The following is a 15,484-nucleotide window of genomic DNA, read 5'->3' as shown; positions in this document are numbered from 1 at the left end:
TTTACCGTAAATTCCGGACTATAAGCCGCAACTTTTTTCCCATGCTTTGAACCTCGCGGCTTAAACAATAACACGGCTAATATATGGATTTTTCCCGCTTTCAATTTTTTTTTCTCCAAAAAAACACATTCTGTGATGTGCTCAGTTTTTTGGCAGCATGAAGCTTTCATTAGACCAATGAAATTGCCGAACGGGTTAAGGTCAAACAACTTTTTTGTTTACTGTTTAGATTAAATTGAGCGCTCTCAAACTTCCCATCATTCTGATTACGGTAGTCATTTTGTCATCCTCATCATGGCAAAGACACGGAGAAATGCATATGATGCAGCTTTCAAGTTGAAGGCGATTGATCTGACTGTTGGAAAAGGAAATAGAGCTGCTGCACGGGAGCTTGGTCTTAATGAGTCGATGATAAGACGTTGGAAACAGCAGCGTGAGGAATTGACTCAGTGCAAAAAGACAACTAAAGCTTACTGCAAATTTTAAATGTTTTGTTACAAGCCGTGTTTCGTTAAAGCCTATTTATTTTTGTTACAAGCCGTGTTTCGTTAAAGCCTATTTATTTTTGTTACAAGCTGTGTTTCGTTAAAGCCTGTGTAAAGTTAATTTGTTTCAATGTACCGGTAGGCACCTGCGGCTTATAGACATGTGCGGCTTATTTATGTTCAAAATATATATATATTTTTTAATTCAGTGGGTGCGGCTTATATTCAGGTGCGCTTAATAGTCCGGAAATTACGGTACTTAGGACATCACTACAGTATGGAAATTAAGAGGAACCTGAGGAAATCATTTAGACGTGTAAAAATTAGCTTTGCATTTCACAGTGACTCCCCCTCCCACAATTTCCAAAACTCTGACCATTAGAACACCTCATCTTACGGACAAATAACAGACATTAACAGCTGACGGACGTTCACACAAAAGAGCTTGCACACTCCTTCCATATGCTTTATTGACACAATACTACCCAGACATAGTAGGGGCCACCCTAAATGGCACCCTATTCCATAGGTAGTGCACACTACATAGGGAAAAGGGTGCCATTTCAGCCACACCCCTACGATTTGTTAAAAACTGTACACGGCTGTAATATACAGAAAGGCAAATTCCTTGGTACAGTTATTTATATATATATACACACACACACACGTCATTTTATATATCTTTTCACAATTTCTCTTCTTTCGGATGGTGTTCTTATGAACATCTTACTTAATTAAACCCACAAAACCAGTCTCCCATTGGCTCAAAGTGAATATATGCAAAGTTAGTATTATAACGGATTCTGAACAATGTCAGATAGTATGGTTTTTACTGGCTGATCTAAAAATAGCAAGACAGTCCTCCATTGTATTTATGGGTGGTGAAGACCAACAAATAGCTCAGTCAGAAAAGAGACTAGAGTGCAACCTACGAGTCTGTTCATCTGCCCTATGTGCAACTTCCTAATACTACACTTAATAGAAAACAAATGCCTTACAGGTGAAGGTGTAACACAGAAGAACTCTTAAATTGAACACAGACAGACATCAATGACATTTATCAGAGGAAAGAAAACAAGTGGTATCAAGTTATTTAAACGGAAACAGGATTACAAAAGTGAAGGGCAGTTCATTGATCTTGATCTTTTCCAGGTCTTGTGCAGGTATAAAACAAAACAAGATGGTGGTGAGAGAGTCACAATAACAATTACAAAGACAAGTCTTCATACAAGTGAGTAGTGTACGGAGCACAGAATTCTGGACCGCCAAAATGACCATCAACCAATGTTGCCTACTGGCTTATTTAAACACAATCAGTACAAAGGAAAGAAACAAATAAAAGCTTACAGACACTCCTTGATGATAATAAGAACACAATGTAAGAATACAAATGTAAAACAGAAATAAATAAGTCATCTCAGATATGGTTGAATTGGAAAGTGCTCTGTTGCAACAAGTCTCTTGTGAGGGGTTTCATTTGCATCGCAGTGACCAGAGACGACACCTAGAGGGAATACATCCAGGGGTGTATTTAGGAAAATGAAAGGCTCATTTTACTTTTCACTCATTTAGCAGACACTTAGTCCCTCTGGATAAGCATGTCCTGCTAAATGACAAAATTCAAAACGTGACATTGAAGATAGAAATTGAATGAATAAAGTGGACCCAATTCCCTGTTCTATTTGACAGATGATCGTAGCTCTGTTCAACGCCATACAGCTGAAGGTTCAGTAACTTCACATGGTTTTACATTGCAGTGGTTGGAAGGCTCCATTGGGGAGGGCAATCCAGGCGAAGGGGGTGCATTCAGCAGGAGAAAACGTTCTGGAATGTTCTGATACAAATCTCTAATGTAGAACATTAATGCCTCTATGACATGTAGAAAAGAGAATCATGTCACCTCTAGTCATGACAGTTATCTGCAACATTCCACAATGTTTGCCTACTGAACAGGCACCAGGGTATTTTTGATTTGCAGTACTGGAGGCTGTCACTGGGGGGCGATCCAGGGGTGGCGCAGGCAGTCTGCGGCCGTGGCCCTCTTCTCTGGTACCAGCTCCAGCATGGGGAGGAGGAAGTCGGCGAAACAATCAGTCTCCTCTTTAGGCCACTCATACTTATCCTGTAGCACCTCTAGTAACCCCCATGGCTTCAGCTTGGTGATGTGCTTCAGGTCACCTAGGAAAGAGAACAGGGTAAGACACAGAGAGACAGCACAGTCAGTCTCAGAAAGAGAGCAGGGTCAGGTAGGTCGGTCAGACAGGGTTTCTCATCACACCACCATGACAGGGGGACATGACAAAACTCACCACCATGACAGACACACAACACACAAGACTGTCATTAAAACGTTCTTTATTCTCTTGCTACACATAAAAATGTAAGACTGTCATTCAGCAGTAAACCTGTGATTGTGATTTAACAACACTATTGAGCATAGAGGAACATCCAGCAAAAAATGAAACGTCACTATGAACTACAGGCACAAATGTTGGCGTTTACAACAACGGGGTGACAGGTCTTCATTTAAAAACTTTACCTTTCTTGGTGAAAAAATCCTTGGAATATTTCCCAGCCGTTATGAGTTTGCGTGGGACTTGCCCCAGCAGCTCAATGATCAATGCAATATGGTCTGACAAAATAAGAGTAAGAAAAGAGAGGGGGGGAGGGGGGGTGGACGACACCAACAACATATTCATCAGACAGTGTTCCAGTCACAGGCCCACCCCGGGTGGAGGGGCGAGGGAGGGTTGAGAGGGGGTCAGTCTGACAGCACTTAGAAGAACCCACCGTTACTTTTGTGGTGTACAATCCCTTTTCAACCCACTGAAAACTAAGTACAGGGGTCAATCAATTCAAATTCAATTATTTTTTGACAGCATACGTTTAGATTTAAATATGTTTGCCTATGAAAGAAGTGGTCAGAATGTGTATTTTTGGACCCCAATGCCAAAACATTCAAGAGATAAAAAGGTATCATTTAAAAGCTTACAAATTAATTTAACCTTTAACGTCAATTATCTTTTTTAAAGAAAGTGTAAACTCCATAATTATTTTCTTCCTATTCGCATACGTTGTAGTTTAGACCACATTCCACATTATCGGATGTTGTGTGCCCACCATCGGTTGAGACAACATTTTGAATTCAATTAGGTAGTTGCCATGACGCCCTGGCAGCAGTGTACTCTAGACAGAGAGTGCCTGGAAGTTGTTACATATTTAGTTATTTTAAAAAGTGTATTTTAAACATTTTTTGGAACTAACATTTGTTTTTGTTTTATAACAATTCGTTTTTATTGCAAATATCTGGTGGTTTTGAGTCACGGATTTGCAGATTGACTGACAGGTCAAATCTTTTTGGTTTGGCTAGGTTGGAATCCTAAAGGTTGCTTAGGATTCAAATTCATTCTCTTAGAGGAGGTGCTCCCACAATAATGTAATTTGTACCACAGAAGTTAAAGTACTGGATCCTCCACACTAAATCAAGCATTTTGCTACACCCGCAATAACATCTGCTAATCACGTGTATGTAACCAATAACATCTGCCAATCACGTGTATGTAACCAATAACATCTGCCAATCACGTGTATGTAACCAATAACATCTGCCAATCACGTGTATGTAACCAATAACATCTGCTAATCACGTGTATGTAACCAATAACATCTGCTAATCACGTGTATGTAACCAATAACATCTGCTAATCACGTGTATGTAACCAATAACATCTGCTAATCACGTGTATGTGACCAATAAAATACAATTTGATCCCATTCCACTACCTTTTCAAGCTTGTTTATTATATGAAAGCAAGCTTTGCTTTATACTTACAAAACCATGATGTTTGATTGAGTGAGCTGTTTTGTATTGTATTAAATGTGGTGCCTGGCTAGTTCCTTAAACCTTTATTTTAGCAATGTCATTGAGAAACATATATATTTCATAAAACAATGTTGGTCAGTAGGTGCCCAACATTACATCAAGCGGTGGTCTGTTGGATACAGTCCCTCATATAGAGGTCTATAGAGCCTGAGAACTTTTGTATTGTCTTAGCAATTGTTATAAACAAGCAAAGGGTAAAAAGATGCTTCAAATGAAAACCGTGATGACTGCATTAAAATACAGTAGCTTGCATAGGCCTATATTTAAATTATATTGAAATCAATTAAGTTCTATTTTGCTAATTGTAGGAAACTGTCAATTTTTTGGCACCAATTTCTTGATATGTAGGCCTAACATATGTACAAATGTCTCAAATATTTGCTTTAGTGCATAGCCTAAGCATTAAAATAAGCCGCCTCAATATTTGCCATAAGTGATGTTCTCACGCGGAGCTGATCCATGATCAGTATCTAAATGTTAAGGGAAGATTTGAAAGGAGAACGCTGAAACGAGAGCAGCACTGCCTTTCTTTCAAACCAGTATAGACATGCTCCAACGACGTGCTTATTGAAACTTCTCCTTACGTGGTGTTTTGGGAAACGCGTGAGAGTTCTTCGGCCGTTAATGAAATGCTGAATCGTTAAAAACGCTCGAGTTCCATCACTATACCGGGCCCTGGCTATCGATTCGTAGACATGGCTATTTGCATTTATGCAAAACATATGGATATTCTCCCTTTAAAAAAAGGGGAGGGGGGGGTGAATATCAACAGCTGCTTTGCATTATGAACATACCAGTTCCTGTAAGTGACTCAAAGTACTGAATAAGTGAGAATCCCAGATCCTCCCTAAAGTTATTTGCTTGTTGATGGTTATTTCGTATTACGGGGACCTACACCGACATCTTTTTTTGGTGCAGTCCGGACTGGCCTTGAGGTAGAAGTCCACGGGTGTGATATTCCCTAAAAACACGCCACTTCGATACAAGTGACTTTTCGTAGCAGGTTAGGAGAGCAAATTCTCCTAACTAGCTGTATCGAAGTGGTGTGTGTTAAGGAAATCTCTTCCATGGATGTTGATTTTTGGTCCAAACCTCAGTGGAAAAGACTTAGGACACACAAATGGGACAGCCCTGCTGCGTCAGACGTGAGCTGATTGAGGTAGTCATCTGAATGTTCCCCGGGACAACGGTGGTCTACTCTGACATCACACAGTGGAGTGGGAGGAGGACAACAAGCCCATAGAGATGGTCCAGTGTGAGGAGGACATCAACAAGCCCATAGAGATGGTCCAGTGGGAGGAGGACATCAACAAGCCCATAGAGATGGTCCAGTGGGAGGAGGACATCAACAAGCCCATAGAGATGGTCCAGTGGGAGGAGGACATCAACAAGCCCATAGAGATGGTCCAGTGGGAGGACGACATCAACAAGCCCATAGAGATGGTCCAGTGGGAGGAGGACATCAACAAGCCCATAGAGATGGTCCAGTGGGAGGAGGACATCAACGAGCCCATAGATATGGTCCAGTGGGAGGAGGACATCAACAAGCCCATAGAGATGGTCCAGTGGGAGGACATCAACAAGCCCATAGAGATGGTCCAGTGGGAGGAGGACATCAACGAGCCCATAGAGATGGTCCAGTGGGATGAGGACATCAACGAGCCCATAGAGATGGTCCAGTGGGAGGAGGACATCAACGAGCCCATAGAGATGGTCCAGTGGGAGGACATCAACAAGCCCATAGAGATGGTCCAGTGGGGAGGACATCAACAAGCCCATAGAGATGGTCCAGTGGGAGGAGGACATCAACAAGCCCATAGAGATGGTCCAGTGGGAGGAGGACATCAACAAGCCCATAGAGATGGTCCAGTGGGAGGAAGACATCAACAAGCCCATAGAGATGGTCCAGTGGGAGGACATCAACAAGCCCATAGAGATGGTCCAGTGGGAAGACATCAACAAGCCCATAGAGATGGTCCAGTGGGAGAGACATCAACAAGCCCATAGAGATGGTCCAGTGGGAGGACATCAACAAGCCCATAGAGATGGTCCAGTGGGAGGAGGACATCAACAAGCCCATAGAGATGGTCCAGTGGGAGGACATCAACAAGCCCATAGAGATGGTCCAGTGGGAGGAGGACATCAACGAGCCCATAGAGATGGTCCAGTGGGAGGACATCAACAAGCCCATAGAGATGGTCCAGTGGGAAGACATCAACAAGCCCATAGAGATGGTCCAGTGGGAGAGACATCAACAAGCCCATAGAGATGGTCCAGTGGGAGGAGGACATCAACAAGCCCATAGAGATGGTCCAGTGGGAGGAGGACATCAACAAGCCCATAGAGATGGTCCAGTGGGAGGACATCAACAAGCCCATAGAGATGGTCCAGTGGGAGGAGGACATCAACAAGCCCATAGAGATGGTCCAGTGGGAGGAGGACATCAACAAGCCCATAGAGATGGTCCAGTGGGAGGAGGACATCAACAAGCCCATAGAGATGGTCCAGTGGGAGGAGGACATCAACAAGCCCATAGATATGGTCCAGTGGGAGGAGGACATCAACAAGCCCATAGAGATGGTCCAGTGGGAGGAGGACATCAACAAGCCCATAGAGATGGTCCAGTGGGAGGACATCAACAAGCCCATAGAGATGGTCCAGTGGGAGGAGGACATCAACAAGCCCATAGAGATGGTCCAGTGGGAGGAGGACATCAACAAGCCCATAGAGATGGTCCAGTGGGAGGAGGACATCAACAAGCCCATAGAGATGGTCCAGTGGGAGGAGGACATCAACAAGCCCATAGAGATGGTCCAGTGGGAGGAGGACATCAACAAGCCCATAGAGATGGTCCAGTGGGAGGAGGACATCAACAAGCCCATAGAGATGGTCCAGTGGGAGGAGGACATCAACAAGCCCATAGAGATGGTCCAGTGGGAGGAGGACATCAACAAGCCCATAGAGATGGTCCAGTGGGAGGAGGACATCAACAAGCCCATAGAGATGGTCCAGTGGGAGGAGGACATCAACAAGCCCATAGAGATGGTCCAGTGGGAAGACATCAACAAGCCCATAGAGATGGTCCAGTGGGAGGAGGACATCAACGAGCCCATAGAGATGGTCCAGTGGGAGGACATCAACAAGCCCATAGAGATGGTCCAGTGGGAGGAGGACATCAACAAGCCCATAGAGATGGTCCAGTGGGGAGGACATCAACAAGCCCATAGAGATGGTCCAGTGAGGAGGACATCAACAAGCCCATAGAGATGGTCCAGTGGGAGGACATCAACAAGCCCATAGAGATGGTCCAGTGGGGGAGGACATCAACAAGCCCATAGAGATGGTCCAGTGGGAGGAGGACATCAACAAGCCCATAGAGATGGTCCAGTGGGAGAGGACATCAACAAGCCCATAGAGATGGTCCAGTGGGAGGAGGACATCAACAAGCCCATAGAGATGGTCCAGTGGGAAGACATCAACAAGCCCATAGAGATGGTCCAGTGGGAAGACATCAACAAGCCCATAGAGATGGTCCAGTGGGAGGACATCAACAAGCCCATAGAGATGGTCCAGTGGGAGGAGGACATCAACGAGCCCATAGAGATGGTCCAGTGGGAGGACATCAACAAGCCCATAGAGATGGTCCAGTGGGAGGAGGACATCAACAAGCCCATAGAGATGGTCCAGTGGGAGGACATCAACAAGCCCATAGAGATGGTCCAGTGGGAAGACATCAACAAGCCCATAGATATGGTCCAGTGGGAAGACATCAACAAGCCCATAGATATGGTCCAGTGGGAGGAGGACATCAACAAGCCCATAGAGATGGTCCAGTGGGAGGAGGACATCAACAAGCCCATAGAGATGGTCCAGTGGGAAGACATCAACAAGCCCATAGAGATGGTCCAGTGGGAGGAGGACATCAACAAGCCCATAGAGATGGTCCAGTGGGAGGAGGACATCAACAAGCCCATAGAGATGGTCCAGTGGGAGGAGGACATCAACAAGCCCATAGAGATGGTCCAGTGGGAGGAGGACATCAACAAGCCCATAGAGATGGTCCAGTGGGAGGAGGACATCAACAAGCCCATAGATATGGTCCAGTGGGAGGAGGACATCAACAAGCCCATAGAGATGGTCCAGTGGGAGGACATCAACGAGCCCATAGAGATGGTCCAGTGGGAGGAGGACATCAACGAGCCCATAGAGATGGTCCAGTGGGAAGACATCAACAAGCCCATAGAGATGGTCCAGTGGGAGGAGGACATCAACAAGCCCATAGAGATGGTCCAGTGGGAGGAGGACATCAACAAGCCCATAGAGATGGTCCAGTGGGAGGAGGACATCAACAAGCCCATAGAGATGGTCCAGTGGGAGGAGGACATCAACAAGCCCATAGAGATGGTCCAGTGGGGAGGACATCAACAAGCCCATAGAGATGGTCCAGTGGGAGGAGGACATCAACAAGCCCATAGAGATGGTCCAGTGGGGAGGACATCAACGAGCCCATAGAGATGGTCCAGTGGGAGGACATCAACAAGCCCATAGAGATGGTCCAGTGGGAGGAGGACATCAACAAGCCCATAGAGATGGTCCAGTGGGAGGAGGACATCAACAAGCCCATAGAGATGGTCCAGTGGGAGGAGGACATCAACAAGCCCATAGAGATGGTCCAGTGGGAGGACATCAACAAGCCCATAGAGATGGTCCAGTGGGAGGAGGACATCAACGAGCCCATAGAGATGGTCCAGTGGGAGGAGGACATCAACAAGCCCATAGAGATGGTCCAGTGGGAGGACATCAACAAGCCCATAGAGATGGTCCAGTGGGAGGACATCAACAAGCCCATAGAGATGGTCCAGTGGGAGGAGGACATCAACAAGCCCATAGAGATGGTCCAGTGGGAGGAGGACATCAACAAGCCCATAGAGATGGTCCAGTGGGAGGAGGACATCAACGAGCCCATAGAGATGGTCCAGTGGGAGGAGGACATCAACAAGCCCATAGAGATGGTCCAGTGGGAGGAGGACATCAACAAGCCCATAGAGATGGTCCAGTGGGAGGAGGACATCAACAAGCCCATAGAGATGGTCCAGTGGGAGGACATCAACAAGCCCAGAGATGGTCCAGTGGGAGGACATCAACAAGCCCATAGAGATGGTCCAGTGGGAGGACATCAACAAGCCCATAGAGATGGTCCAGTGGGAGGACATCAACAAGCCCATAGAGATGGTCCAGTGGGAGGACATCAACAAGCCCATAGAGATGGTCCAGTGGGAGGACATCAACAAGCCCATAGAGATGGTCCAGTGGGAGGAGGACATCAATAGGACAACTGAACCGAGGCTCTGTTTACAGGTGCGTATGGGGTTCAACCATTTTCTATATGCAGTTCAACATAGCTCATTTTTCTCGGCTATGGTGTGTGTTGTAGTCTTGGTTATTCTTAAGTCGATGAAATGTAGCATAGCTAACTGCAGTGTTTGTCCTGTTTGAAATCGGTCTACCTTGTCTTACTGTAGCTTGCTCTACTGAGTAGCCTACCTAGCTAGTTTTGCAATGCCCATTGCATGCATTCTAAGGTAGCTAGCTAGCTCTGTGACACATTCAAAGTTTGCCGTTTGCTTTGAGCCTATTTAGCTAGCTATGTTTTGTGGAAGAATGTAGCTATCATATATTATCAAAATTGAGTTATAGTACAGTTTTGTGGGGTAACGTTGGCTCAGCTAGCTAGTTCGGTAGTAAACTTAAGCAACGCATCATTGATTGTAGCTAGCACACAACATTAACTTGCTAGCATAGCAGCCAAGGACGTTAGCTAGCTTATTTGTGCATTTTTGTTAGTGCTCTGATTACACCTAAGAGTCTAGGTTAGCAGTTTAGACATGACTTTAGCCTTATATGAAAAACCTTACTTGGCTAAATATATCTAGCTTTCCTCGCTTGTTGGTTAGCTACCTAGCCAACGTTAGCTCTTATCTGACTGGTATAACATGTTAGCATTGTCAGAAATTCTACAAAAAAGGTAGCAAGAGAGCGATACATTATACATCAAAACTGTTGGCCCTACAAACATATTTCAGTCCGAAAGGTGGCAAGTCTAACGATCACTTTTTGAATGCTGTAGTCTCCTCCTTATCCAACACCTAGATATTGAGCTATGTTATGCTAGGTTGGGGCAAGAAATTGTCATTTTTTCCTAATGCTAACGACCCTGTTAAAAATACGGTATGTGGTTCTCACTAACGGCCGGACAGCTCATGACGAGAGGCGAGGAGTGTGTTGTTTACCTCCAATCAAGTTGCTTAGCAAATGTTCATCAACATTGGTGTCATAATGGCTTAGATCGGATGGTCGGGAGATTTGAATTGAACTTCAACCAATCCCTACTATAGTTGGTACCAACCGGACATTAGAATGTTAGCAATTGGGTGGTGGGACTTCTGTTGCCGTCAGAGGACCTTGCCTGCATTACCTCCCTACACCCCTCCCACGTCCCCCAGGGCAGGCCACAGACACACAGTAGCATACCTCTTCTGGTGAAGTATTCCTGTGAGAATTTCCCACTCAGTGCATAGTGGCGGGGAACTTTCCCCAACAGCTCAATAATCAGAGCTAGGTGGTCTGGAGGCCCGGGGCAGGTCACAGAGAGAGAGGGATAGAACAGTGAAAAAGGAGAGAGCAGAAACAGAGGAGGGAGACAAAGTGGAGGAGAGAAAGCAGAGGATACAGGGAAATAGAGGGGATGGTGAAGAAGCAGAACAGAGCCAAGTGGCAGCATATTAAGACAAATGGATAAAGATGACGGCGTAATGGCATGAAATGACGCACATGTATGACAAAACCCTAGAATGATTCTAATTCTACAGAGAAAGCCACAGTATCTTTACCAACCAAACAACTTCAGTGGTTTGAAAAGAGGTTTTTAGTGCAGAAAGCCTCTGTATCAGTGGACTGAAGTCTTGTGACAATGACCAAAGGAGTTGGGCAAGACAGCACAAACGTCTGGTGCAGGAGGAAGTTACTTGGTTTCTGTTGCACGTAAGACACGCCAATAAGATGGAGAATGGTAATGAAGTCATTCATTGGGGTTAGCTGTTAGAAATGGAAACAAACTCATCAAGGCAGTATACACAGCCAATCTATAAGGAAGTGTTTAGATTCAAGGTGTGAGCAGTAGGAGACAGCTAGCTGTCAACAGCACCTGAAGACATCATATAGTAAACTGAAATGACATTCCTCCTTATAAGGCTGCACAAGGGCAAGGCGTGCCAGTTAGATGTAGCGTAGCCCGGGGCTTTCTCAGCCAACACGCCACTGAAACAATCAAGCCGCTACAAACTGAAAAAGGTAACTGCACATGCAGATGTGAGCAAAGCATGGTACAAAGGCAGCAAAGGAGGTGGAGAACAGCTGAAGAGTAACGTAGGGATGAGGTGAATGAGGAATGAGTAGGAGAAGGGTGGGGATATGTGGGCCCCATCTTCAGAAATATGGCTCCAATTTATTATAGGGGAAATAGACACAGGAATGCAGGTAGGCACCCAACATCACATGATCATAGATTTACTCATAACAATAATGTCCAATAAACACCAAACAGGTTTCCTTAGACTAAAAAGCACTTTCAATGGAAGATCTACACTGAACATGGTTTTTAGTCCAAGACTAGGCTTAAAATATCTGGGAAACTGGCCCTTTAAGATTGACTATAACTGTTACTGCCAACTCTTCTGGAAATATATGGCATGACAATGATGGAATAGTTGGCTAAAGCACAATAGGACCAGGCTAGCTGATGTATGCTAAACCAAGTCTCTCCAACCCTGTTCCTGGAGAGCTATCCTCCTGTAGGTTTTCACTCCAACCCTGTTCCTGGAGAGCTATCCTCCTGTAGGTTCTCACTCCAACCCCAGTTGTAACTAACCTGATTCAACTCATCACCCAGCTAATTATTAGAATCAGGTGTGTTAGATTAGGGTTGGAGTGAAAACCTACAGGACCATAACTCCAAGAACAGGGTTGAGAGCCCAAATGGCTATTCAACTAATATCACTAAAGGAGTTACACAAACCGTGGTGTTTATATTGTCAACTGGAATACTATTCAAAATCATACAATATTGTACCAAACGCATTGCACAGTATTGTACCATCAAATACACACCGCCTACTGTAAAAAGCGTCATTGTTGGTTTTTAAATCATTCATTCATATTTAGGACCAACTAAAACCCAAAAGGTGATGAGATTAAATGACAACGCATTCATATTTTGGTAAAGCTTTTCACTGTAGGCCAATGGTTCATGTCACAAATCCAAAAAATGGCTCTTCCTTGCATATTAGGCAGCTGAAGCAATTTCCAACATATGTACATACCTGCCATTTTCAACATAAAATATATATAGCCCTACATTCAACATACATTCAAAAACAGACTGCTACAGCGTAGAGACAACCATCGAAACACTAAGACAGGAAAAGACCAGCCTACGTAGATCCAAATCAAGCAGTAGAGTACGTATCATTACCTTCATCCCTGGAGTAATCTTCCCCGGAATGGGGCTCAAACAAGTAGTCCCCAGTGGCCAGCTCAAACGCCTGCAGAGACAAGTAAACAAACTATAAACATAAATAGCAACAAACACAGACAGGAAACAGACGCTCTACTGTAGGGAGAAAGACAGTCAGCCATTCTAAATATTATCTACTTCCTGTACAGACATTCCTCTTCCCGTAAAGTAAAATATCCTTTATTATCCCCAAGTTGGGAAATTTACTTGGCTAGTAAAAAAGGGAATTCTAGTCCTTAACTTAGTGATCCATCTAAGACTACCTAATTTCCAGAAATGACTAAATTAACCTCTTCTACTTTCACACACACAACAAAAATATAAAACAACAATTTCAGAGATTTTACTGAGTTACAGTTCATATAGGGAAATCAGTCAATTTAAATAAATTCATTAGGCCCTAATCTATGGATTTCACATGACTGGGCAGAGGCGCAGCCATGGGTGGACCTGGGAGGCGTCATAACTCTCCTGTGAAGATCTGAAGGATCAGGTTGCAGCGGGTCCGCTCCACAGCGCCCGCAGAGGGAGAGGGGGCTGCTTTATGGCGGTCGTAAAATACGCTGTCCCTATGCTCTGTAGTGTTCGAGATTGGAATGTAAACTGTGGAACAAAGAAACACTTGGACATCAAATTTGGAATAATTGAACAGTATTTCTGTATTCCAAGCAGTTGAAATGGTCCGTGGACACTTAAAGGACAGTCATGTCGAGTTTGGTGACATTACTGTGTCTTTGGTTGTGTACACGTCTCAATTATGGGGTTTACCTCTAAATGTTGTGAAATGAATATGATTACATATGAAACTATTTGTGAAAAGATGTGATGTTAACCTTCGAAATTAGGAAAATGTGTTCCATATGAAGCCTTAACCAAGTCAGTGGCCACACCCGCACAGACATTACCTTGGCGTCATGAACCGCCCCTTTTCCCAGAAGTGTATAAAACCACTCATGACAAAATTTACATTTTATACCAAAGAGACCCACGGTAAGCCAGACGTCACGAATGGTTAAGAAATCTACAAACTAGAGTGAAGATGACACCGGGACAGGGTCCCTACGTAGAAATGGCTAAACTCAAACTATCGATCACTACCCAAGAAGTAAATCCTAGACCGTAACCTTTACCAGTCTGCAGCTGAAAATATGCGTAAGTCTAGGGCGAGAACACCGACAACCGCGGAAGCATCTATTTTAACAGAACAATCCTTCGAACATTTCCGAATGGTACTCTGAAGTATCCATTATAACAACTTACAGACTTTGATCGCTGGTGGACAAACCAGAGATTTCTGTCAACTGACTATCCAGCAGATAGACCAGCAATCGCAGAGAGAGACCAGCAATCGCAGAGAGGGGACAGCAAAGGCACACACTCGTAAATATGTCAATTGCAATTTCTTTTCGAATGAGCGGTTGTTCATGTTCAAAGTATTAGTAATTTCTATGAGTTTAGTTATCAGCTCTGAGTTCCCCGCTCTTGAGCTGTCCCCACCCCTTTCCTTTGTCTACCAAGCGTCATATTGGGTTTCGTCCACTAGGGACTTTTTATTTATATCATGTTAGTAACCACGTATGACCTATTGTGTGTATGTTCATGTAATTCTGTGTGATTATTAAGCTAGTTTGTAAATAAATAATTAATCCAATTTGTATATTGCTGATTCATGATCTATGTTAGGGTTCGAGCAGATATTAGACTGATGAGGTAATACATTAACAGAAGACTAATCAAGTTATAGTCAGGGAAATTGAAACGAAAAAATTTCTGTGGTGCCCCAACTTCCTAGTTAATGGACTATTCTGTGATTCTTTGAAATTCTGAATAATTACACAGAGAATTGATTTGATAATATACGATCTGATAATATACAGTCTTCACATTTAATGAGAGCAAATGCTACGACAGAGGGCATAGGCCCACCCACTGGGGAGCCTGGCCCAGCAAATCAGAGTTTTTCCACACAAAAGGGGTTTATTACAGACAGAAATACTCCTTCAGACGATCCCACAGGTGAAGAAGCCGGGGGTCCTGGGCTGGCGTGGTTACACATGGTCTGTGGTTGTGAGGCCAGTTGGACGTACTGCCAAATTCTCTACAACAACATTGGAGGCAGTTTATGGTAGAGAAATTAACATTCAATTTTCTGGCAACATCTCTGGTGGACACTCTTGCAGTCAGTATGCCAATTGCACGCTCCCTTAAAACTTGAGACATCTGTGGCATTGTCGTGTGACAAAACTGCACATTTTAGAGTGAACTTTTATTGCCCCCAGCACAAGGTGCATCTGTGTATTGATCATGCTGTTTAATCAGCTTCTTGATATGCTACACCTGTCAGGTGGATGGATTATCTATTGCAAAGAAGAAATGCTCACTAACAGGGATGTAAACTAATTTATGCACGACATTTGAGAGAAATACGTTTTTTTTGTGCTAATGGCAATTTCTATGATCTTTTATTTCAGTTCATGAAACATTGGACCAACATTTTACATGTTGCGTTTATATTTTGTTCAGTATATATGCATGTAAAGTGTG

The 15,484-nt window shown here is 44.1% G+C and overlaps 1 protein-coding gene across 3 annotated transcripts in view; it reads right to left on the bottom strand.

The window, feature by feature from the left end:
• Positions 1-911: 911 nt before the first annotated feature.
• Positions 912-15,484, bottom strand: part of LOC106572836 (SRSF protein kinase 1) — a 33,938-nt gene continuing 19,365 nt past the window's right edge. The window contains exons 13-15 of one of the 3 annotated variants that reach the window (XM_014147360.2): positions 12,899-12,968; positions 3,025-3,117; positions 912-2,663 (exon numbers count right to left, since the gene is read on the bottom strand). In XM_014147360.2, coding sequence (XP_014002835.2) covers positions 2,476-2,663; positions 3,025-3,117; positions 12,899-12,968 — 351 coding nt within the window. In that variant the 3' untranslated portion in view covers positions 912-2,475. Of the gene's footprint in view, positions 2,664-3,024; positions 3,118-12,898; positions 13,544-14,928; positions 15,039-15,484 lie in introns of those variants that run through there. The other 2 variants (XM_045696438.1, XR_006759358.1) reach the window with 2 other exon arrangements.

The sequence above is a fragment of the Salmo salar genome, chromosome ssa15 (assembly GCF_905237065.1).
Source record: "Salmo salar chromosome ssa15, Ssal_v3.1, whole genome shotgun sequence".
Lineage (NCBI taxonomy): Eukaryota > Metazoa > Chordata > Actinopteri > Salmoniformes > Salmonidae > Salmo > Salmo salar.
Note: the sequence above shows the minus strand (reverse complement) of the source record. Positions and strands in the feature narration are given on the sequence as shown.